Source organism: Scyliorhinus torazame, chromosome 15 (assembly GCF_047496885.1).
Source record: "Scyliorhinus torazame isolate Kashiwa2021f chromosome 15, sScyTor2.1, whole genome shotgun sequence".
In the NCBI taxonomy this organism is placed as follows: domain Eukaryota; kingdom Metazoa; phylum Chordata; class Chondrichthyes; order Carcharhiniformes; family Scyliorhinidae; genus Scyliorhinus; species Scyliorhinus torazame.
In genome coordinates this window covers 150,580,230-150,604,411 of record NC_092721.1, presented here as the reverse complement: position 1 = coordinate 150,604,411, position 24,182 = coordinate 150,580,230, and the positions used below count along the sequence as shown (strand labels likewise).

Below are 24,182 nucleotides of genomic sequence, written 5' to 3'. Positions count from 1 at the left end.
GGCCCGGGATGGGTCGAGCGGCCACACTGAAAAAGCCGAGTCCCACCCGCACCGTCCACAACTGCTCTTTCCCTGCAGGACCTCTGCGTGGATGCATCTGGGGGCGGCCTGCTCGGGCGGGGCGGGGGGGATCCGACCCCGGGGAGTGGGGGGGGGCCTCCGTTGTGGCTGTGGGCCTCTTTTGTTCCGCGCCGGCCCCTATAGCCCTACGTCATGTTGCGTCGGGGCTGGCGCGGAGATAGGAGCCACCGCGCATGCGCGGCAATGGCGCCGGTCCCACTGCGCATGCGCGCGTTGGCGCCGGTGCCACTGCGCATGCGTGGACCCCGCGGCTCCCATCTGGCACCGGGATCGGCAGCTGGAGCAGTGTGGGTTGCTCCAGTGCCATGCTGGCCCCCTGTAGGGGTCAGAATTTCTGCTCCTGAGGCCATGTTGACGCCGTCGAGAAACACAACGGCATTTACAACGGCGTCAACAATTAGCCTCAGGATCAGAGAATCCCGCCCAGTAATGGCTGATGAGGGCTCATCAGACATAATAATCTTTATTGTCACAAGTAGGCTTACATTAACACTGCAATGACGTTGCTGTGAAAATCCCCTAGTCGCCACATTCCGGCGCCTGTTCAGATACACAGAGGGAGAATTCAGAATATTCACCCAACAGCACGTCTTCCTGGACTTATGGGAGGAAACTGGAGCACCCAGAGGAAACACCCGCAGACACGGAGAACTTGCCGACTCCACACAGACAGTGACCCAAGTCGGGAATCGAACCTGGGACCCTGGAGTTGTGAAGCAACAGTGCTACCCACTCTGCTAACGTGCTGCATATGTGACCGTCTGTACATCTGCATTTCCTTTTTTTTATCAATGTTTTTTATTGGGTTTTTGAACAAAGTATATTTGCCGTTATGTACACAGGTTATGATATATATATATATATATATATATATATATATAGAAGGAGAGAAGGGCACGGGGGGGAGGCAGGGAAACGTTAACAAACTTGGCATCCACAGGAACAGAGAAAAAGGAGAATACAGGCCAAAGACAGGAGGGCCGGCTGAAGCGGAAGTGTGCATGAGACAACAGCGGCAGCGAAATCCGTCCGGGAGAAACGAGGGACATCTGCATTTCCTAACTGATAGTCTCCGAAACCAAGGTGTCCGTTTTAGGATGTGAGCCCAATGTCTGTCCACATTTTCTTTGTGCCAATGTTTGCATCCTTACATGGTGTAGGAAGTGTATAGCACTGATTCACATCACTGTACTTCCTTGCTAGACTTCAAGTTGACAGAGTGAGCGCATTAGCAGGACACCGATGTCCATAGGTAAGATCTGACCCAAGTGAGTCATGAGCTCTTAAGGCCTAAGTGTGAATGCAGGACCCCTCCTCTCAGCGATGGTTAGATGTTGTTCTGTGATTGAGCAACAGTTGCTAAATAACCCTCAGTGTGCCAAGAATTATGCTAGCAACCAATTTAGATTGTCAATCAGGCTCGCAGTATGGCACATTTGCTGTACTGGAACCTACATATATGAAGACACAGGGCCCTGTTCTTTGTAGAGAAAAAGAACATGACCAAACATTGCGCCTGTTTCAGCTAAACAAAATAAGTGACAACCATTCACTCACTCATTCCTCAAGGCAATGCCTTGACCAATCAGGGTCAAATTGCCTGGTTTAAATTTCAAACAATGTTTGGCAGTTATCTGTTAGTCACCATCAACTGGTACATTCTCCATAGCAACACCTCTACAAATCTGACTCTACTTGCCAACTAGTCAGAATTATCTTCTCAATTGTTTTCCCCTTAACACTGGGATTCCTGCAAAGTGTCCTGATGAGTGCAAGATGAAAAGCTTTGAAATGTTTCTTATTTTTGGCAATACTGACCATCTGCAATATTTTGTCTTGCATTCTTTGGGTTTCAATAGTTAAGGGAGACAGTTTAATGGCTGTGTTTAAAATAATAGTGGTTTTATAAGGTAGATACAGCAAAATGATTCTGTGTGATGAGGTAATAATGATCAGGAAGAAAGATGGCTGAATGTTACCGGCCCCCAGGAGAGTGGGAGGTAAGCGAGGAAAATTGTAGGAAAATTTCAGGGAGTGTTGTAGATTTGGTTTCCTGACATGGTTCCACCTTTATTTTACATATGGTAGGACTGGAAGCAGATGGGCAGCCCAACTCCTTGGGTTGGGCAGCCAATCTACATATTTAAGGCCCGATTAAGACCATTTAACAGTTGGTCATTAAAATGCTGACTCCGGATGTTGACCCCTGTCATGTGAGGAGACCACAATCTAAATGGAGCAGCACTCCAGGTGGAAGGGTTAATGAAATTAATGGAGGGCCTTAAGCAGAGAAGGCAATCCTCTCAGCCCAAACTATTTTCCAAGACTTTTTTTCCCATTAGCACTCAGCCCTTTAATTATTTAAAATTTTGTCTTCACCTTCCTGTTGTAGGTCTCAGGTCGGCTGCCTGCCTCAGCAGTGACCAACTTCTTTGGTGGTCCTGTTAAGGCTGCTGACCCTCTGATTGGGCTGGCAGTTGTTGGGGAGAGGTTTCCATACTTATTAGTATCTCGGTCCCTGTGGTGGCCACTTAATTGGCTGCCACCTGGACCCTGCCATTCACTGACGAAGGTTTGCTATCTGCTTTCTGCTCCAGCTGCTGAGCCCATGTCGTCTCTGAGAAATCTCGGCCCTCAGCTTAAAATTAGAGCTAAGCCATTTAATGTGAAATTGGAAAGATTTTTTCACAGAAGGATCCTAGAAATCTAGCAGAATAGAATTGAGGCACTAAATGGCTTTTTCCTATGTTGATTGTGTAACCTGGACTGATCTCTAAACTCTCAAAATAAGGAAGGTGACATGCATGTTTTTATGATATAACATGGAGTAATTAGGCTCCTACTATACTCCCTATGCTCACACAACTGTGTGGAAAAATTTGGCTCCAGGTCCATCTCGGGAATCATAGAATCATAGAATTTACAGTACAGAAGGAGGCCATTCGGCCCATCGAGTCTGCACCGGCTCTTGGAAAGAGCACCCTACCCAAGGTCCACACCTCCACCCTATCCCCATAACCCAGTAACCCCACCCAACACTAAGAGCAATTTTGGACACTATGGGCAATTTAGCATGGCCAATCCACCTAACCCGCACATCTTTGGACTGTGGGAGGAAACCGGAGCACCCGGAGGAAACCCACGCACACACGGGGAGGATGTGCAGACTCCGCACAGACAGTGACCCAAGCCGGAATCGAACCTGGGACCCTGGAGCTGTGAAGCATTTGTGCTATCCACAATGCTACCGTGCTGCCCCACGATACATTGCCCCACGATTTGGGAAGCCAAATCTACGTTACTCCCTGAGTCAGAGTACAGGAGGGAGATAGAAAACTTAGTGACGTGGTGTAATGGCAACAATCTCTCCCTCAATGTCAGCACAACTAAATAGCTGCTCATTGACTTCAAGAAGCAAAGTATCATATTCACTCCTATCTACAGCAATGGTGCAGAGGTGGAGATGGTTGACAGCTTCAAATTCCTCGGTGTACACATTACCAACAATCTGTCCTGGTTCACCAACATCGACGATATAACCAAGAAAGCACAAGAGCACCTTTACTTCCACAAGAAACGAAGGAAATTTGTCATGTCCACATAGACTCTGCACCATAGAAAGCATCCCAGCTGACTCCATCACAGCCTAGCCCACCATGCGAACCCGCCTCCCATCCTTTGACTCTGTCTACACATCCCGCTGCCTTGGGAAAGCGGGCAGCATAATCAAAGACCCATCCCACCCCAGTTATTCTCTCTTCCAACTTCTTTCATCGGGCAGGAGATACAAAAGTCTGAGAACACACATTAACAGGTTCCCGTACCGGCCTCCCCGAATAGGCGCCGGGATGTGGCGACTAGGGGCTTTTCACAGTAACTTCATTGAAGCCTACTTGTGACAATAAGCGATTATTATTATCAAAAACAGCTTCTTCCCTGCTTTTATCAGACTCCTGAATGACCCTCCTATGGACTGAACTGATCCCTTCACACATCTCTGCTGAGTAGTACCACATTTTGTATGCTCACCAATTGCCTGATTCTATGTATTTACATTGTGTATTTATGTATGTCCTATGTTTCTTCTTTTCATTATGGAACGATCTGTCTGGACCGTATGCAGAACAATACTTTTCACTGTACCTCGGCACACGGGGCAATAAAACAAATCAAAATCTAAATTCCTTTTGATTCTGATCAGCCAAAGGATTTATTTAAATTATATTCAATTTAAATTATAAATTATTTGTAATGGTGTAGACCTGTTTTTAAGTGAATATATTTCTGAATCGGCAGGTATTCATTCTATGGACATTCAGCCAATTCTCCCTAAAAATCAGCTGACAAATTCCAATATTCATCTTCACCGAGCAAACAGCAATGCAAGCTGGGATCTCCACACTGAACTCCAGAGTCCAACCACAGAGGAAGGTGATCTTCCCATTTATTCCTTGCTTGCAATTTAAACAACTGTTCTAGAATCACATTCTCAATGTTGTTCTGCTGCTGTGTATAGTGTTGTTATTATTGTTAACTTAATCAGTCTCTCGTACTGTGCACATCATAAGACTGAGAATTTGGTGACTCTTACCTGTTTTTCATGTCTTACTGCCTCTCTTATGCTTCTCTGTCTCGCTTTCACTCTTTTTTTTTCTGTTTTCTGCTACTTTCCCTTCTCTGTCCTTGTGCTCCGTCAGTTTTTCTCTACATCTTTTTTGATGTAGAGATGGGCTGTGGAAGCTGATATGATATGGCAGAATCATGCAATCCCTACAGTGCAGAGGGAGGCCATTTGGCCCATTGAGTCTGCACCTCCTACCTTTGGGAAAAGATGTTGACCTTATCTATGCCCATCATTATCTTAACATCACCCCTAAGCCTCCTACACTCCAGGGAAAAAAGGCACTCTGAAAGGGCACTCTATCTAAGCCAACCCAACCCTTTCCCTGTAACCCCATAACCCCACCTAAACTTTTGGTCACTGAGGGGCAATCTAGAGTGGCCAATCCATTTTAGGAAACTTGGGGAAACAAATAGTGATGTCTTGAGAAGTGTACACATTACAGAGAAGGAGGTGATGGAAGTCTTAAAGCGCATCAAGGTAGATAAATCCCCAGGATCTGCTGAAATGTATCCCAGGATGTTGTGGGAGACTAGGGAGGAAATTGAGGGTCCCTAGCAGAGATATTTGAATCATCGACAGCCACAGGTGAGGTGCCTGAAGATGTTGTTTAAGAAGGGCCGCAGGGAAAAACCTGGGAACTACAGACCGGTGAGCCTAATGTCTGTGGTGGGTAAGTTGTTAGAAGGTATTCTGAGAGATAGGATCCACAGGCATTTAGAGAGGCAAGGACTGATTAGGGGCAGTCAGCATGGCTGTGTGAGTGGAAAATCATGTCTCATGGATTTGATTGAGTTTTTTTTAAAGGGGTAACCAAGAAGGTAGATGAGGGCAGTGCAGTTAATATTGTCTATATGGACTTTAGCAAGGCCTTTGACAAGATACCGCATGGTAGGTTGTTGCATAAGGTTAAATCTCACAGGATTCAGGGTGAGTTAGCCAATTGGATACAAAATTGGCTTGACGACAGAAGACAAAGGGTGGTTGTAGAGGGTTGTTTGTCAAACTGGAGGCCTGTGACCAGTGGTGTGCCTCAGGGATTAGTACTGGATCCACTGTTAATTATTATTTATATTAATGATTTGGATGAGAATTTAGGAGGCATGGTTAGTAAGTTTGCAGATGACACCAAGATTGGTGGCATAGTGGACAGTGAAGAAGGTTATCTAGGATTGCAACGGGATCTTAATCAATTGGGCCAGTGGGCCGATGAATGGAAGATGGAGTTTAATTTCGATAAATGTGAAGTGATGTATTTTGGTAGATCGAATTGGGGCAGGACCTACTCAGTTAATGGTAGGGTATTGGGGAGAGTTACAGAACAAAGAGATCTAGGAGTACAGGTTCATAGCTCCTTGAAAATGGAGTCACAGGTGGACAGAATGGTGAAGAAGATATTCGGCATGTTTGGTTTCATTGGTCAGAGCGTTGTATTCAAGAGCTGGGACGTCTTGTTGAAGTTATACAAGACATTAGTACGGCCACACTTGGAATACTGTGTACAGTTCTGGCCATCCTATTAAAGAAAGGATATTATTAAAATAGAAAGAGTGCAGAAAAGATTTACTGGGATGCTACCGGGACTTGATGGTTTGAGTTATAAGGAGAGGCTGGATAGACTGTGACTTTTTTTCCTGGAGTGTAGGAGGCGTCAACATCTTTTCCCAAAGGTAGTGACAAATGTTGAATTCTTTACCCGTCAGTCTGCTCTCAATAAAACTCGAGATGGATTTGTAGGCATAGTATTATTTATTTTTAACCAACTTGCAAGTCTGACTCGCTTCCCAGGGACACAGAACCAGTCTCCTGGACCCCTTGGAAACGAATGAGGTCCGAGACAAAGGGATCTCTGCAAATACATTCAAATGGCATCAAGTTTCACATACAGATTCCCATAGGTCATCCTATACCCCTCCTGACATGGCCATACATCCTAATTGGCTCACTTCTCATTCCTTAACCCTGGGCCTCTTGTTACCCAGCATCCTTTTCCCCTTCTCTACCAGACACCCTCTCCCCTTCCTTGCCGTGCTTGCTCAAGTCCTTTGTCCTTTGTGAACTCAGTAGAATTAAACTGGCCTACATCTACATTACTGTAACTAATATTTAACTAACTATTTTATATCACACTCTTCATTCCCTCCTTTTATCATTTCATGATAACCTATCTATTCAATCCGTAGCTACGGCCCCTCATCTAAAAGATTTGTCACTGCATTTCCAATTCCTGTTGCAGCTCCCCTTCATCTGCTGCACCCTCGTGGATCCTAACAGCCAAGATTCTAGCGGCGTCTATCTGTTCCAATGCACCCTGCATTCTACCCATCACACATTTAAGGATGGCCAGGCCCACAAAGATGCAGCCGAGTGCCACTGCTAATTACATGGCCATATTTATCAACCAGTCCTTCCAACCTCCAAATTCCCAGTTACCCCAAGAGCCAGGGTCCTGCATTCCGTCCAGGTATGCAATCCGTATGCGATCCATAAATTTAGTGATGTTAGCGGTTAGGTCTTGAACTCCCATGATACACTTGCCCTGGACTATGGCGCATACCCCACCCTCACAGGTCAGAAGATAGTCAAGAGCATACCGGTTCTGCATTGCAAACAACCGCAGCTGAGACAATTCCTTGGTTATTGCCCGAGGGCTCCCAAGGTTTTGTTTCCCAGGATGGTAAGGCCACAAATAAAATAATTCCTATCGCTAACCGCCAAGGAAACCCCCACACCTCCCAGTTTATCCAGCTTTGGAACGCCCATTCGGGCCTCCCAGCAATGCGGAAAGCCCTAGTCCCAACAGTGGTATGAGAGACATTCGCCCAGCCACAAAGGAGCTGGAGGCCGGCGTTCAATGGAACGCAGGTGGTGTTGTAACAAACGCATTGGCCAGACACCTGAGTGATATGACACCTCCTGTCCGTACAGGTGGGGAACAGACATGTTATATTCGTTTCCACCTCTACCAGAAAACAGCCGTACCCGTCACTGCCGAAACAATTCTCGTACGACTGGGAGTCTCGATTGGGAGTGAAGTGGCTTGGTATGTACGCCCTCCACCGTTGCAGCCTATCATACTGTGAGTGGGAATTATCCCGAGGAAGGGGAAGGCAAATAGCCGGTGGTACGGAACCCGGATCATAAGGAAGAGTGACTTGCTCGGGCGGTGGCTCGGAACGCTGACAATGAACCACCATTTGGGGAGTGCCGAAAAAACAGAAAATAACCGAGACACTGCTGCGGGGTTCGGGTAGCAGACAACCCTGGTCATACAAGCGGTGGTAAATCTGGTAGAAGAAATTCATACTACCCGGGTTTTCCTCAGTCTGGGTCCTAAATGAATTAAGTGTATCTCCTGATAACCTACGTTCTAGTTGTACTCCCCTCCTTACACGCCCCGTCCTCTCTCTAGTCCCCCTTTCTCTCTCACAACCTCTTCCTACCCTCTCGTGACGGTCTGATTTTACCTTTATGGCACCAATCTTAACACATCCAAAATCAAATTTACATGTACTCCAAAAACAAGGCAATGTCCATGTAATGTTCCCTTCCCATCACCGGGACCGGTGCAATTGCTTCATGAGTCCGGCATTGTCCGTTAACCTGATGACCTTCCATGAGTCAATACCATGTCCTCGTATATGGGAGCAGCGAAGAACATCACCTCTGCATAAACAAAATGTCCTTGTAGTTTGGTTGGGGCTACAGATGTAGACGATATTTCCCTTTACCATGGCCGTCGCCGATGTCACTCCAAGCGAGGCGAGGCCGAAGATTACACAGGCAGTGCGCAGCCACCCCATCATGCTTCACACCTGTAAAACAGCGCTGGGGAAGGGAGACAGGTTAGTAACCAACCTTTTTACAGTGGTAGAGGTGGACCCAATTTACAGTGGTGGAGGTGGACCCAAGCACACGGCCCCTCCACTTTAACTGCAGTGGGGGTGGTAAGGAAAACTTGGAAGGGCCCCTCCCATCGTGGCTCCGACCCTTTCCGAGTCCAATTTTTGACCATGACACAACTACCGGGCTGCACTGAAAGTGAGCTAGGTAATGGGGGGCGGTGGCTGGTGAGCCGCGTGGACCTGGCCATGGAGCTCTTTGAGGACTTTAGTGAGGGCTAGAACATAGGTGGTCATTTCTTCAGTCATATGGTGAAACTGAACCAGTCTGGGAACATGCAGGTTCCAGGGAGTTCTAAGGGGCCTGCCATAAAGGATCTCGGTAGGAGAGAGCCGGGCCGGTCCCGCAGGTGTAACCCGCAGCTGGAAGAGGGCAGCGGGGAGCAACTTAAACCATGTCAGTCCCGTGTCTGCTCTTAATTTAGCCAATTTAGTTTTGAGGGTCTGATTGTGTCTCTCAACCGCCTGTGGTCTGTACGCACAGTGTAACTGCTGGCGTATGCCCAACTGGGAGCAGAACTTTTTATTAATCTGTCCAATGAAATGAGGCCTGTTATCAGAACTTAACTGAGCTGGTATACCGTACCGGGGAATGATTTCCCGCATCAGAACTTTAACCACAGTAGCAGCTTTATTATCGGTAGTCGGATACGCCTCGACCCATCTGCCGAACAAATCCACAATGACCAAAACATATTTATAACATTGACAACATTGACACCTTCCAACTCAATGTAATCCATTTGGAGCGTCTCAAAGGGACCACTGGGCAACGAGGTTTGCCTCATACCACATGGGATACCTTTGCCGGTGTTATTTTGCTGACAAATCAAACACCGATTACTGATACTCTGGGCCAACCCCTGCATTTTAGGGTGCCACCAAGTGTCCAGCAACAAATCACTAGTCCCCCGAGCCCCACAATGAGTTGCAAAGTGTACACATTCAACGACCCATAAAGCCAGTACATCAGACATACAAGTCTGATGTGCTGGCGTGGTCTATAAAGAGGAAACAGAATCATATGTACAACCTAACCATTTCCACGTTTGTTTATCACTCTCAGGAGCGCCCCCTGTAACCTTATGACGTCTTGGATGGTTGGCATTGGCTTGTCAGAAGCAGACCTATTTATAGCAGATCGTTTAGTCTGACTTAACATTTTAGGCACCATCACTTGCTGAATTTACGCGGCTGTCCGCGCTGCACAATCTGCTTGTTCATTACCAACGTCAACTGGGGTCGGAAATCTGCGCGGGCATAAGGAGGGCCTGCAGTAGGTCATTAACTAAACCCCGGTGGGATATTTCCGTGCCGGCCGAGATAAGGAATCCCCTATTCTTCCAGAGCTGTGGGTTGGCTGAAGTCGACTGTTAATCGTTTCAGGAACCTCAAAATATTTTATGGAAGTGCCGTCTGGCGTGACTTGAAGTGCGTACACTGTTGGATCTGAATGATCCACTGCCCTCCTTACCATAGGCCCCAGATCCTTGGCATGGTACTGGTCGTGGACCTGACGTGTAATATGAGGGCCCACAGAAGCTGACTGTGGCCATAAGTGTGGTGGTATTGTAACAAAATCGGCTGTACCTTCTTTTCCCTTGACTATGGCTGTAACCATGACTGGCCATTCGGTCCCAATTAACGGCCGGTATTTGTCCTCCAACTCCCTGTTTTGTCCGGTTCTGTCATAGGCCAGGGTAACGTGGGGCAGTGAATGTTCAATGTCTAACGTCCACCACTGGGGAGTGATAGAAATATAGCACTGTTGTCTCATCCTCCATGATTGAACCGTTACCCCTTCGTCTCCGCACTCTAGCTGTAGCTGGAAGATACACAGTAAATCTCGGGCCAACAAGTTACAGTCCAATCCAGTACTCACCACAAACTGATGATCTGCAGACTTATTCTCGTAAGTGACTGTCACAGGTTCAGAAATAGGATACTCACACACCTGTCCTTGGAACCCCGACAAATGTTGGGTGTGGTCGGATAGTTGTAGTCTAAGTTCTGATTGCACCGAAGACATGGCTGCTCCAGTGTCGATTACAAATGGGCAGTGTTGATCTCCTAAATGCAGAGAAATAATAGGTTCCCTGTCCGATTGGAGAGTCCTTAGCTAGTCAATCTTGTGTTGGGAAACGGTTTGCCTGGGAGAAGTCATTGTACCTCGTCTGTCCTCCCCTTGGTGGGTACCCCCTCCTTTGGGTCGGGTAGTCTCCTTCTGCTGCCCGTCTTTTAAAGGGGCATTCCTGTTGCCAGTGATCTGCACGGCCGCAATTAAAACATGTATTGTTCCCTTTATATCTGCCCCGTCCTCTTTTCCCAGTAGACCAATGGCCCCTCAGAGGGGGCGGCAGTTGTGAAGCTGTTGGTGCATACGGTGGGCCATAAAGAGGAGCTGAGGATCAATTTGGGTGGGTTTGATATCCTACCCCATGTTGATCCACCCACCCAAGGTCACAATATTGGGGTTCCAGCTGGTGAGCCACCGTATCTGCCGCTAGTTGGGGTCTCAGATCATCCTTTTTCATTACATACTCAGTCTTAATCTTTGTAACTGAGCCTCCTTCCTGGCCTACACCCTCCTTACAATAAAATCTGACTGCCCTGGTCATCTGAGGAGGGGCCCTCTGTCCAATTCATGTTATTACATTTCACGGCAGTAGCCACGGAAGGTGGTAGACAATGCATTAACATACCACAATATTGAGGGGAATTCTGACCATTTTGGTATGGCAAGTCGCCTGACTGCCCACGGTAGATTTCATTAAAACGTTCCAGAAATTCCTCTGGCCCTTCAGTCTTTTTAGGTTTGAGGTCTAAGATAGCAGAAATGTTTATGGGCTTTTGAAATGTGACATTCAACGCATTCAGGATTTGTGCCCGTCTATCATCATCCAAAGGATAGGCTTGCTGAAGTGCGGCGTGGCTAGCATAATTCAAGTGATTGAGATGATTGCGGTACTCTGCTGGTGTTAAAACCTGCTGGACTAGGGCCCAGAGGTCCCTTGAATCAGCTTGATAAACTGAGATGGTAGTTCTCAGATAATCCACGAAAGCAGCAGGAGATTTCTTCCTGTCTGGGATTGCAGCCAGAATAGCCATCATCTCACTGGGTCTCCATGGGAAATAAATGTCTATCGTGGGCTGGGCGGCCGCCGTTACAGCATCAGGTTTTGGTATTTTCCTAATCGGCAACTGTCTCAGAGTCTCACTAGGGGGCGCTCTAGCGGATTCCTCTGGCTCTTCAAAGACTTTGATGTCCTTCCCTTCCACTAGGGGGAGCTCCAGCTCCTCAGAACCATTCCCATCCTCTTTCTTTGTTCTCATACTTTTCTGTCCTACCATATCAGTCTGAAGGGATCTAGGTGGTATGCGTGACTGTTTCTGGATAGGATCAGGCCCCTCTCTCATTGTCCGAGACCGGGTCCTAGAGTTAACTGGGCTTGTTGAACAGAGCTCCCCTTCTCTAACAGATGGTGAAAATGCTGAAATAGGACCTAAGCTATCAACCGAAGGGGCTGGAGAGGCTGGCATGATTTGAATCTGGGGAGCAGCGAGTGGATATAAATTATGATACCCTGGTGGTTCCGGAATGAGTGCAGACAATGCTACTGGTGCAGTCGGGACTCTACCCGACATGGTCCAATTCTCTAGGTCCTCATCTCCTTCTGTCAATGCAAGGCCAGCCAACTAGGTAGCTAATTTTTTTTTGCTCGAGTCCACCCTCTCTTTACTTGCGCGTTTTTTGAATGCACACTCCTTTTTCAAGATCTCCAGAGTTTTCTGGCTCCCCTTTACTAATTGGAATCCCCATTTTAAGGGCATTTTCTTGCCAACTTAATAACATGATCTTATCCCTCTCATGTTGACAATATTGTCTCCATATTCTAATTAACTCTTTAGCTTTCATACTTTGGCTCTCTTTTTTAAAATTTATTTGCCTATTTATAACCAATGGCAATTTTTGCTACTTGGCAAAATTATTTAAAAGGTTTTAACAGTGTTCTTTTAAAACTTAAAATGTTTGAAAATTCAAATTGAATTACTGCAACCTGCAAGCTTAGCTCTGATCTCAACTCAGAACTGAATTTACGATTTGCTGAACACAAACTTGTATAACTTTTACAACTTAATTAATTCTTTATCTTAACAATTTTTCTTTTAACAAGTTTTTCTTACATTCACAAAAATGTTGGCTGCTATCAATGAGGGAGCAGTTAGCTGCGGTGATTTATACCGGAGCAAAGTCAACTGTCATCTCCAGAGATACACTTTTTAAAATGGTGTCAGTGAGTTTCTTTAAGTTTCTATTAATTCACAAATAAAATGAAATCAACATTATTTCAAGTGATTCAAACTTAAGATTCTGACAATTTCAATCAATTGCTTGCTAAAATAATTAACTTTTTTCAAAGAGGTGGAGAAATCCACTGGTTTCCTTTAATTAATTCAAAACATAAGTTTTTGGAGTTTCACTGACTCGAAAGAAAGGTATCCGATTACACCACAGGCTGCTGCTGTTATCTCAAGGCCCGTGTGAGAAGCCCTGTCTGTAGTCTTTAACTTTGGCTGCTGTTAACACTTTGAGAGACTTCTGCTTTAACTAACATGCAGCATCCAGTTCTATGGGTGTTCTTTTGTTTTGAAATTTATCCAAACATTTCCCCATAATCTCTAACTAGTCCTCAAGACTGCGTTTCTTGACACTACAGTCCAAGGATACAATTTTAGCTGAATCAACTATAGATTTTAAAACACTCTTGGAACTGAACCCTCCTTACTGAGGTCCCATCAGTTCATCAAAAACACTCACACATGGAATTAAACCATCAATTCGATGTCCCATCAATCCCAAAACTACACACACATGGAATTAAACCATCAATTCCAAAATTAACCCAAAACCGAACTATCAATTTATGATATCCTATCAGTTAAATTTTCTAATCCCCAGACTGACCTTTGATTTTGTCAAGATCTTTCCGTACCAACCGCGAGTGACCAGACCAATCAGACCATGAGAAGAGGGGAAAACCAATGTGTGTAATTTTCCAGCTGCACACATTGTGGGCCCGTTTCCACTTTCCTTGTCCAAAATCAGTCTAATTCTGATTTCGCAGTTGGTCGGTAACCGTCTGGAGAAATCCCGGGTTTCCGGCACCAAATGGCAAATGTTGAATTCTTTACCCGTCAGTCTGGCCTCAATAAAACTCTAGATGGATTTGTAGGCATAGTATTATTTATTTTTAACCAACTTACAAGTCTGACTCGCTTCTCAGGGACACAGAACACAGAACCAGTCTCCTGGACCCCTTGGAAACGAATGAGGTCCGAGACAAAGGGATCTCTGCAAATACATTCAAATGGCATCAAGTTTCACATACAGATTCCCATAGGTCATCCTGTACCCCTCCTGACCTGGCCATACATCCTAATTGGCTCACTTCTCATTCCTTAACCCTGGGCCTCTTCTTACCCAGCATCCTTTTCCCCTCCTCTGCCAGACACCCCTCCCCCCCCCCCCCCTTCCTTGCCATGCTTGCTGAAACCCTTTGTCCTTTGTCTTTTGTGAACTCAGTAGAATTAAACTGGCCTACATCTACATTACTGTAACTAATATTTAACTAACTATTTTATATCGCATTCATCAGTAGTGGTGTCTAAAACTAGAGGGCATAGGTTTTGGATGATAGAGGAGAGATAGAAAAGGGTCCAGAGAGGCTATTCTGTCACACATTGGGTGGTGAGTGTCTGGAACCAGCTGCCAGAAGCAGGTACAATTTTGTCTTTTAAAAATCATTTAGACAGTTCTATGGGAAAGATGGAAACATGTGTATGGAGGGTCTGGGTGTGGGTGTCATGGTAGCACAGTGGTTAGCACCGTTGCTTCACAGCACCAGGGTTCCAGGTTCGATTCGCGGCTTGGGTCACTGTCTGTGCGGAGTCTGCACGTTCTCCCCATGTCTGCGTGGATTTCCTCCGCGTGCTCCGGTTTCCTCCCACAAGTCCTGAAAACATGCTGTTAGGTCATTTGGACATTCTAAATTCTCCCTCCGTGTACCAGAACAGGTGCCGGAATGTGGCGACTAGGGGCTTTTCACAGTAGCTTCATTGCAGTGTTAATGTAAGCCTACTTGTGACAATAAAGATTATCATCATTATCATTATCAAATGCAGGCAATTGGGGCTAGCTTAGTGGTAAAAACTGGGTAGCATGGACAAGTTGGGCCGAAGGGTCTGTTTATATGCTGTAAACCTCTGACTCTATGACCTAACCTGCACATCTTTGGACTGTGGGAGGAAACCGGAGCACCTAAAGGAAACCCACACAGGGGAGAATGTGCAAGCGCCACACAAACAGTTGTCCATGGTTGGAATCTAAGCCGGACCCCGGCACAGTGACGCAGCAATGCTAGCCATATAAACTTGATTTAACTTAATAAGGATTTAAACTTAATTTGGGCATATTTTACGAGACAAATGTGGCACCTGTCCCAACTCCCAATTGCATGCGTAACTGCAAATCACTTGCTCCTATTGCATTCACTGGCCAGTTCTGTCGCTACTACCCCTGCACGGCCGTTATGATCTCATTTCTCTCCTTATAAACTGCCAACTCAAATTTTGGATCCTTCCCTCCCACTTGGTCCTTACTCCACTCCACAACCTTTTAATGCATAATGCAATTGCATTTGCTTCCCGACCCCTCACCAAGGTTCGGTGTTAAGATACCAAAAGATATGTAACTCTCAATTTACAGTATCTAGTTGTTTCTTAAATGATGAGGCTTTGTCGTGAAGTAACCTTGTCCACTGTCCAAGCTTCACCCATTCAACCAAGTAACATACTGACCACCATGATTGTAACGAAACATTCCCTAACATTGGCCCTAAGCTTACTTTCACTATTCTATTGAGGAACATGTACGATAAAGCTTCCTTAGGGCCTTCTCTGACGTCTCTTCTTCAAAGGTAACAAGCCTCGTTGCTCTTTCCTCCACAACTGGAATCCGCCTATATTTAAATTCATTTACCAGATGGGAACATCACTGGCTAGGCCAGAATTTATTGCCCATCCCTAGTTGCCCCCTTAGCATTATAGCCATGGCAAGAAGAACTGGAGGCAGTACCCCCAAGTGAGATTCAGATAATCTGCAGTTTTAACATGACCTCTGCGGATTTCAACTCAACTGATTTGGCTTACGCCCTTACTTCGTTTGTCACTTCATATTGTGTACACTTGGGGAACAACGAGCCAATCAACAGTCAATCCAGGTTCTTTTTCATACGCATAATGTTGCATCATGGAGTACGTCTACGTATTTGCATCGAAAATGTGAAGTTGACTTGCTCTATGTTGAATTTTACTTGGCAGGATAATCACTCTTGGCACAAATCTTGTTTAGCTCCTTTTGTGTGATCTAAACAAGTTCTTCGGAGCCCTTGGATAACTGCCCCCCCCCCCCCCTCCACAAATCCCTCCCTCCCAGTTTTGTGCTATCTGTAAATTTAACTGTTTAACGTTGAGTTTACAAATCATTTCTATATAATTCAGACCAGGTACATGCTAGTCAGTAACTTTCCCTTCATTGACACTAGCTCATTATGAGTCTTATTTGCTTTCTATCATTTAGCCAGTTATTATCCCATATATATGGGCGTGATTTAACGGGGAAAAAAGAAAGTCCCTCATCAGATCCCTTCCCAATCTGACCCCTCCAATCAGACCCCTGCCCAGTCAGAACCCCCAATCAGACTGCCCCCATCGGACCCCCCCCCCAATTAGAACCCCCAATCAGACCCACTCCCCAGTCAGAACCCCCACATCGGACCCTCCCCAGTCAGAACCCACAATCAGATCCCCATCATCCGACTCCCCCATCAGATCCCCCCCAATCAGAACCCCCCCAATCAGAACCCCCCCAATCAGAACCCCTCAATAGATCCCCCATTAGACCACCCCCATCAGACCACCCCCATCAGAGATTCCTCCCCCCCCCCCCATCAAAGCCCTCCATCAGAGATCCTCCCCAATCAGATCCCTCATCAGAGGACCCCCCCAATATCCAAGAACCCCACCCCCATTTCAGAGACCACCATATATCAGAAGACCCTCCCCCCATAACTGAGACCCACAATCAGTCACGCTGCCAGGAAGCTAAAGAGCTGTCCAGCCAAAAATAGTGAAAAATCATGGCTTTTTCACTCACCTATCCTTTAGGCCTGTTCCCTCAGTCAAAGGTGTAGAAAGCAGCAGCTGTTAGAAAGTCAAAACACATCAAAAAGCTTTAACCCCCCCCCCCGCCTCTTTCCCCCCCCCCCCAGATTTATGGATCTGCAATGCTTTTATTCACTGTGAAAGATAAATAGTTTTTAGAAGGTTGTAATTGACAGGGTAATAGCTTCCAGGCAGCCAGATGTCAGAGTTGTTTATTTTCATTTTCCTTCATGCTTGAATGCATCTCAAGTACCCTACTGTAAAACTAACACAATGCTTAAAGACATCTAGCTATGATTGACAGCTCCTGGCAACATCAAAAATAGGAGTGAAGCGCTTAGCTCCTAGATGTTTAGAAATATTGTGGTTTGGTGTGCTGGGGGTTGGGGGACAGTATTTGTATTGTGGGAGGGGGCCAGCCGCTGGACCTCTCCATCGGGCTGCCCATTCCTAATGGAATCCTTTGTGCTCCCTGCCATGCATTAATTTGATTGACTGGGGAGAGTGATTCACTTCTGGGTGCCGCTCCTAGCGCCAATGCAAACCAGAAGTGATTCAGCTCTCGCGGGAGAACATAGTCCCCCAAATGGAGAATCCAATCCCACATTTCAATTTGCCATGACCTGCAGGTAGAGAATTAGGCCACACACAAGCAGGTCTGATTTTCATTTCAATACCAAGCATTTTAAAATTCAGTCCTACTTTATAGCTCATGATTTCAGTGAGGCTCTGACCACAATGTGCACCCACCTAAATGGAACATGTGCACTGGTTGTCTCTGAAAACCTACCTTATTAACTAGGTACTCTTTAAAAAAAATAATAATAATAATCGTTTGGGTTGCTGGTAAAGATTTTTTTTCCTTGTGTCTTCTACTGAATTTTGTTCCATGTATTGGAAGGTTTTGTTGAGTAGACTTCCATTTTAGCAAGTTAGCTTTCCTGTCAGGCCCACATTTATACATTTCTCCAAGTTTCTGGCCATATTAAAGAAGATTTACACAAAACAAATGCTGCAGATGCTGGAAATCTGAAAGAAGAACAAAAGTATTGGAAAACCTTGGTAGGCCAGGCAGCACCTGTGGAGAAAAATGTTCTGATGAAAGATCATCAACATTAACTATCCAGTAATATTACCACAACACCACCGTCTCCCCAATTCTTGCAGTAACATTCAGTGAAGCCCAGAATCTGTGCGCGGGATTCTCCGAGCCCGCAGGCCTGGTCGGAGAATCGGCGGGGGGTGGGGGCGCGAGAATCCCACCACGCCGCTCGGGCCGGCGATTCTCCGGCTACCGGAGAATCAGCGCCAATCGCGCCCGCGCGGTCGACGCGGTGCCAGTGGGGGGCCATTGAAAGCGGCCCCCGCGGCGATTCCCCCCACACAATGAGCCGAGTGCCCGCCGAATCCCGGCGTGGTTCACATGTGTTCTCATCCGGCGGGACCTCGCCGTTCTGGCTGCGGGGGCCGTCCTGGTGGGGGGGCGGGGGAATCCGACTCCGTGGGGTGGGGGGGGCTCCATGGTGGCCAGGCCCGCGATTGGGGGCCAACGATCGGTGGGCGCGCTGTTCCGGGGGGGGGGGGGGCCCACGTTCCTCCGCTCCGGGCCCCTGTAGGGCTCCGCCATATTGTGCGGGGGCCAGCATGGAGACAGCCCTGGCGCATGCGCAGACCTGTGCCGGCTGTGCCGGGCCGGCTTTCGGCTTCGGAGCAGCACAAAGCACTCCGGCGCCGTTCTAGCCCCTGAAATCCAGAGAGTAACTGGGCCAGGAGGCCCGTTGACACCGTCGTACACCACTCCAGTGTTTACGCTGGCGTCAACACTTGGCCGGGATTTCGGAGAATCCAGGCTTATATTTCTGGCACAGATGAACCTCCATCATAAGTCAATTTTTGATATTTTAGATGCAAGGTCTGGGTTTTTATACATTTAGGTTCATTGATGCTCATCAACCTGAAGAATGCTGGCAGTAGAATATTTTTCCACCTTCACAGTCAATATCATCAAAAGTAGGGCAGCACAGTGGCGCAGTGGGTTAGCCCTGTTGCATCATGGCGCCGCGGTCCCAGGTTCGATCCTGGCTCTGGGTCACTGTCCGTGTGGAGTTTGCACATTCTCCCCGTGTCTGCGTGGGTTTCGCCCCCACAACCCAAAGATGTGCAGGGTAGGTGGATTGGCCACACTAAACTGCCCCTTAATTGGAAAAATGAATTGGATGCTCTAAATTTATTTTAAAAAGAAAAAAAAAACATATTATCAAAAGTATGATTTAATTGCAGGATATAGGCCCTTCTATTTTGCCCAGTGGCATGTCGTGATCTCCCATGTATGAGTACCCAATTCACTACTATACATCATGGGCGGGATTCTCCGCAATCGGCGCGATGTCCGCCGACCGCCGCCAAAAACGGCGTGAATCAGTCCGCCATCCCGCCGCCTCAAAGATGCGGAATCCTCCGCATCTTGAGGGGCCGAGCCGTCACCTTGAGGGGCTAGGCCAGCGCCGGACTGATTTACGCCCCGCCAGCTGGCGGAAAAAGCCTTTGGTGCCCCGCCAGCTGGCGCAAAACTGACTTTGCCGTGCGGCGCATGCGCGGGAGCGTCAGCGGCCGCTCACTGCATCCACGCGCATGTGCAGTTGGGGGGTCTCTTCCGCCTCCACCATAGTGGAGACCATGGCGAAGACGGAAGGAAAAGAGTGCCCCCACGGCACAGGCCTGCCCGCGGATCGGTGGGCCCCGACCACGGGCCAGGCCACCGTGGGGGCACCCCCCCGGGGCCAGATCGCCCCACGCCCCCCCCCCCTCTCCCCCCCCCCCCCCCCCCCCCCCCCTCCCCCAGGACCCCGGAGCCCGCCCGCACCGCCTTGTCCCACCGGTAAGAAAGGTGGTTTGATTCTCGCCGGCAGGACAGACATTCCAGCAGCGGGACTTCGGCCCATCGCAGGACGGAGAATCGCCGGGGGGTGCCCGCCAACCGGCGCGGTGCGATTCCCACCCCCGCCGAATATCCAGTGCCGGAGAATTCGGCAACCGGCGGGGGCGGGATTCACGCCAGCCCCAGGCGATTCACCGACCCGGCAGGGGGTCGGAGAATCCCGCCCCTTTTTCCAGAAGAGCCATAACTGAGCAACGCATTTGATTTTAAAGCCACAGGTAGAGTGGATGTGAATTGACATTGTAAGGTCTGATGACTGCGTTTTTCACAAATAGCATTGTTTACTTTCCAGTAGTTACCAGCATTGAATATTTGCCTGTTTTTGGGACTTAAACTCATTAGCATCGAAACTAACACCAATTATTCTGTATTCCATGCAGTTTCTGCTTTCAGTAGCGTTTGATGCTTCAGCTGTAAGACTCAAGCCATATATGTATTTTGTACATGACTGATATAAAACATAACCAGGTCCTCAATCATTGATGACCCTAAATCATCAGAAATGCTTCATTGCTAAATCAATGGTGGAACATCTAGTATTGGGCTCACATAAGGCCGTCGAGTGGAGCAGCGGGGAGCACCCGTAGAGTATGATACTCTACGGGTGAAACCCAGCTCACTTTTCTTTTCTTGTTTATTGTGTAATTGTTACTTGAAATACCATTTTCTTTTTTAAAAAATCATTATGGGCGAGCGCGACATCATTGTGGGTGGGGTTCAACATCATTCAATAGGGGATATACGTCATTGGGGCAGGCTGCCACGTCACCAGGGGGTGGGGCATGACTTAGGAACTCCACAAAGAGGGAGGGCGTGGGGCCCCAAAAGTGTAAGTCTGCCTCTGCTCAAACTCTTATCCTGTGCTGGCAAAATTTTCCAGAACCAGAAAGGGTGCCTGTCATTTTTAAAGGCCTCCCAACCTGGCTAAACTCAATTAAAATGCAGGCTATGGCTTACCATATTGGAAACATAAATGGAAACAAAACACCTTTCAAAAGTGTGAAAGCATTTGAAAATTGAAATTTTGAACTGTTATGGGGAATGGGCAAGGAAATGAAACCAACTTTGTAGCCCCATCAGAGTGCCAATGTGGGCAGGATGATGTGAATGGCCTCCTTATCAAAGCCTCGGATGACTATGCTGCATTTTGCTGCACTGCATAAATCTCCTTGTTATAAAATAGCATACCCACTGACACAACAAGAGTAATACATAAACAGCATTTAATGTACTTTGTCCATGACACTTCCTAAATTACATCTTGGAGAAATGTGCAATCTTTTTTTTCTTAATCCTGCCATGGGATGTGAGTGTCGCTAGCAAGTCCAACATTTGCTGCCCATCGCTAATGAACTGAATTGGTTGCTAGGCCATTTCAGAAGTCAACCTCATTCTGTAGTTCTAGAGTCACCAGATAAGGAGCAGCTTTATTTTTACAACAATCGACAATGGTTTTATGGTCATCACTAGATTTTTAAAATTCCAGATTTTTATTTAATTCAAATTTCACGATTTACAGAGGTGGAAACCAAGGTCCCCAGAACATTATCCTGAGTCTCTGAATTGCTAGTCCAGTAAAATTACCACTACTCCACTGCCTCCCCTGATAAATGCCGTACTTGCATCTGTTTGACTCAAAGTTTACACATGAGGGTATCCAGAAGTACCCCATTTTTGCTGCAGCTCTCTCAGCCTGTTGGGAGGCCTGCATTTCCTTGACAACTCCCAGAAATCTACCAGCCTTCATTCCAATTTTGCGCATTAGGGAACTCTTAAGGGGACTCACCTTGGGTGAATTCAGATCCTAATATAAGAAAGGAATTCCTAGATTACACCAGATCCTCCATTCAAGATCATCATATGCTTGCAGCAGTTGGCTGACAAATTGCATGTTTCCCAGCGTAACCAAAAATAAGGCATTAGCAATAATTCCCTGTGTACCTTTTAAACTTGAAGGTAAAAAGTTCACTCCTCTGAAACACTTTCTTCACAATTCCCCCCCCCCCCCCCACAGACACACACACACACACACACACACACACAATTTCCCTTGCTTCTCCGATACCATGACCTAATTAATCAACAAGAACAAAAGTTCAACAAGTTAACTCTGACCTATATTTTTCCTAAAACTGGAAGTACAAGCATCCAAAATGACACCAGGATCCTGGATCCAGAGGTCCCGCCCCAAATCCGCCCTATTTCATTTTGACCAGTATATAAAAGGGGTGAAATGCAACTCGCACATGGGTGAAACCTGGGGCGGGATTCTCCCCTATCCGGCGGGGCTGGGGGTCCCGGCGTGATGGAGTGACGGGAACCACTCCGCCGTCGGGCCGCCCCAAAGGTGCGGAGACTCCGCACCTTTAGGGGCCAAGCCCTCACCTTGAGGGGCTAGGCCCGCGCCGGAGCGGTTTCCGCTCCACCGGCTGGCGTGAAAGGCCTTTGGCGCCACGCCAGCCGGGGCCAAAAGGTCTTCGCCAGGCGACACTGGTCCGCGCTTGCGCGGGAGCGTCAGCGGCTGCTGACGTCATCCCCGCACATGCGCAGGGGAGGGGGTCTCTTCTGCCTCTGCCATAGTGAAGACCATGACGAAGACAGAAGAAAAAGAGTGCCCCCACGGCACAGGCCCGCCCGCGAATCGGTGGGCCCCGATCGCGGGCCAGGCCACCATGGGGGGCACCCTCCGGGGCCAGATCGCCCCGCGTCCCACCCCCGGAGCCCGCCCGCGCCGCCTTGTCCTGCCGTTCAAAAGGTGGTTTAATCCACGCTGGCGGGACAGGCATTCCAGCAGCGGGACTTCGGCCCATCGCAGGCCGGAGAATCGGCGGGGGTGGGCTCGCCGACCGGCACGGCGTGATTCCCGCCCCCGCCGAATCTCTGGTGGCAGAGACTTCGGGACACGGCGGGGACGGGATTCACGCCAGCCCCCGGCGATTCTTCGACCCGGCGGGGGGTCGGAAAATCCCGCCCCTGAAGCCAGCAAGCAATTTACCGCATGTGTGATTATGATTTTTTAAAGAGAGGATACGATCTGTGGAACTTGCAAACTGCAAAGTTACAGAAATGTCCTGTCTTTAAATTTTGAAAAAAAGCAGACAGTTAGTGTCACTGAATTGAAAAAATGTGTTTGTAGTTTCAACAGCTATTTGTTGACCAAACCCTAAGCACTATCATTATAGTATTATTACTGTTTCACTACTTCCGCAGACACTCATTAACACATTGCTTGAGGGAGGAGTCACTGTCGGTTCAGTTTGATTGACAGCTCAAGGCATTATTAAGGAATTAGCTGTCTTTGTAGCATTATGAATACAAATGTTTAATTTTATACGGCAATAAGTACTTAAGTGGATTTAAATGTATTGATTGGGCTTTTGTCAATTAGGTCTTTTTACGTAGTGCAATCGATACTTCAAACTTTATTTTATTTCATCTCACCATGATTCCTGTAGTTGGCCCATGGGGGATACTGGGTGAGTTGGCATGGAGGCTGTAAGGGCTTTGTTTGTCTTGGTTTGACGTGAGTTAATGATAAATTGGGATTGGGGCTATAAGGGACCTTGAGGATGAGTGAAGGGGCATGGGTTGGCACAGAAGCAGTGAGGGGCTATTAGTGGTAGGTAGGGTATGGGTTTGCATGGATGGGTGAGTGGCAGGGAGGATGAGGGCTGAAGGGCCTAATATTTAATAACAAAAGGGGAATGCTGGTGACGACTTAAGGGCCTGGTATTGAACAATATGAGTGGAGAACTAAGATGGGCCTTTTAACCAACGTGCCTCTGCAGGCGGCAACCTCTCTGCCTGCCTCCAAGCTGTTTCCAGGGGTGGTGGGGCTAACTCCATGTACCCAGTTGGTTGGAATGAAGATCCCGACATTTGGGCTCTTTATCCAGAGGCTGGTGCAGCAATCCAAGAAAAACTCCTGGCTCTGTGCACCTGCTTTGAAACAGTGAATCAGAGCCACAGTCATTGACAATAAACGGGATGCATCCATGTGGTCCTTCTGTAAGCAATATGCAATCAAATAGTACAATAAGTTCTTAATATGTGAATACGCTTTCTTGAAAATTAGTCAAGCAAAAAATGTCTATTCACAAAATGGCAACAAATCACAGAGTGATAATAGTCTTTTGTCAGTTTTCAGCTGCCAATGACTGGAACAAGGTACAACTAAAGCTGAAGCTACCTAATTTGATTACTCTGGTTGCTTTTCGCTCAAGGGCTAAGGCTCTGTCGACAGACTCCTGTACTTGCTAAACTGATAATTCTCATTCACTGCTAATTTTCAATTTTATTGTTTCTAGTGTTTAAATGAATCGTATTGATGTGTAATTTCTGTTCCTGTGGTGCTCGCCTCTTGGCCAGGTCATTATTGTAGATGAGAATTGGTTCTCAATTGACTTACCTGACTAAA

General features: G+C 47.3%; 1 protein-coding gene across 3 annotated transcripts in view; it reads left to right on the top strand.

Annotated features, from left to right (window-relative positions):
• Positions 1-24,182, top strand: part of lnx2a (ligand of numb-protein X 2a) — a 275,515-nt gene that overhangs the window by 172,639 nt on the left and 78,694 nt on the right. For 2 of the 3 annotated variants that reach the window (XR_011935204.1, XM_072476929.1), the window contains exon 4: positions 4,378-4,512. The exons of the other annotated variant lie outside the window; for it this stretch is intronic. Coding sequence is in view for 1 of the 2 variants with exons in the window: in XM_072476929.1 (XP_072333030.1) it covers positions 4,378-4,512 (135 nt within the window). In the remaining variant the exon portion in view is untranslated. The remainder of the gene's footprint in view (positions 1-4,377; positions 4,513-24,182) is intronic. 3 annotated transcript variants of the gene reach the window in all.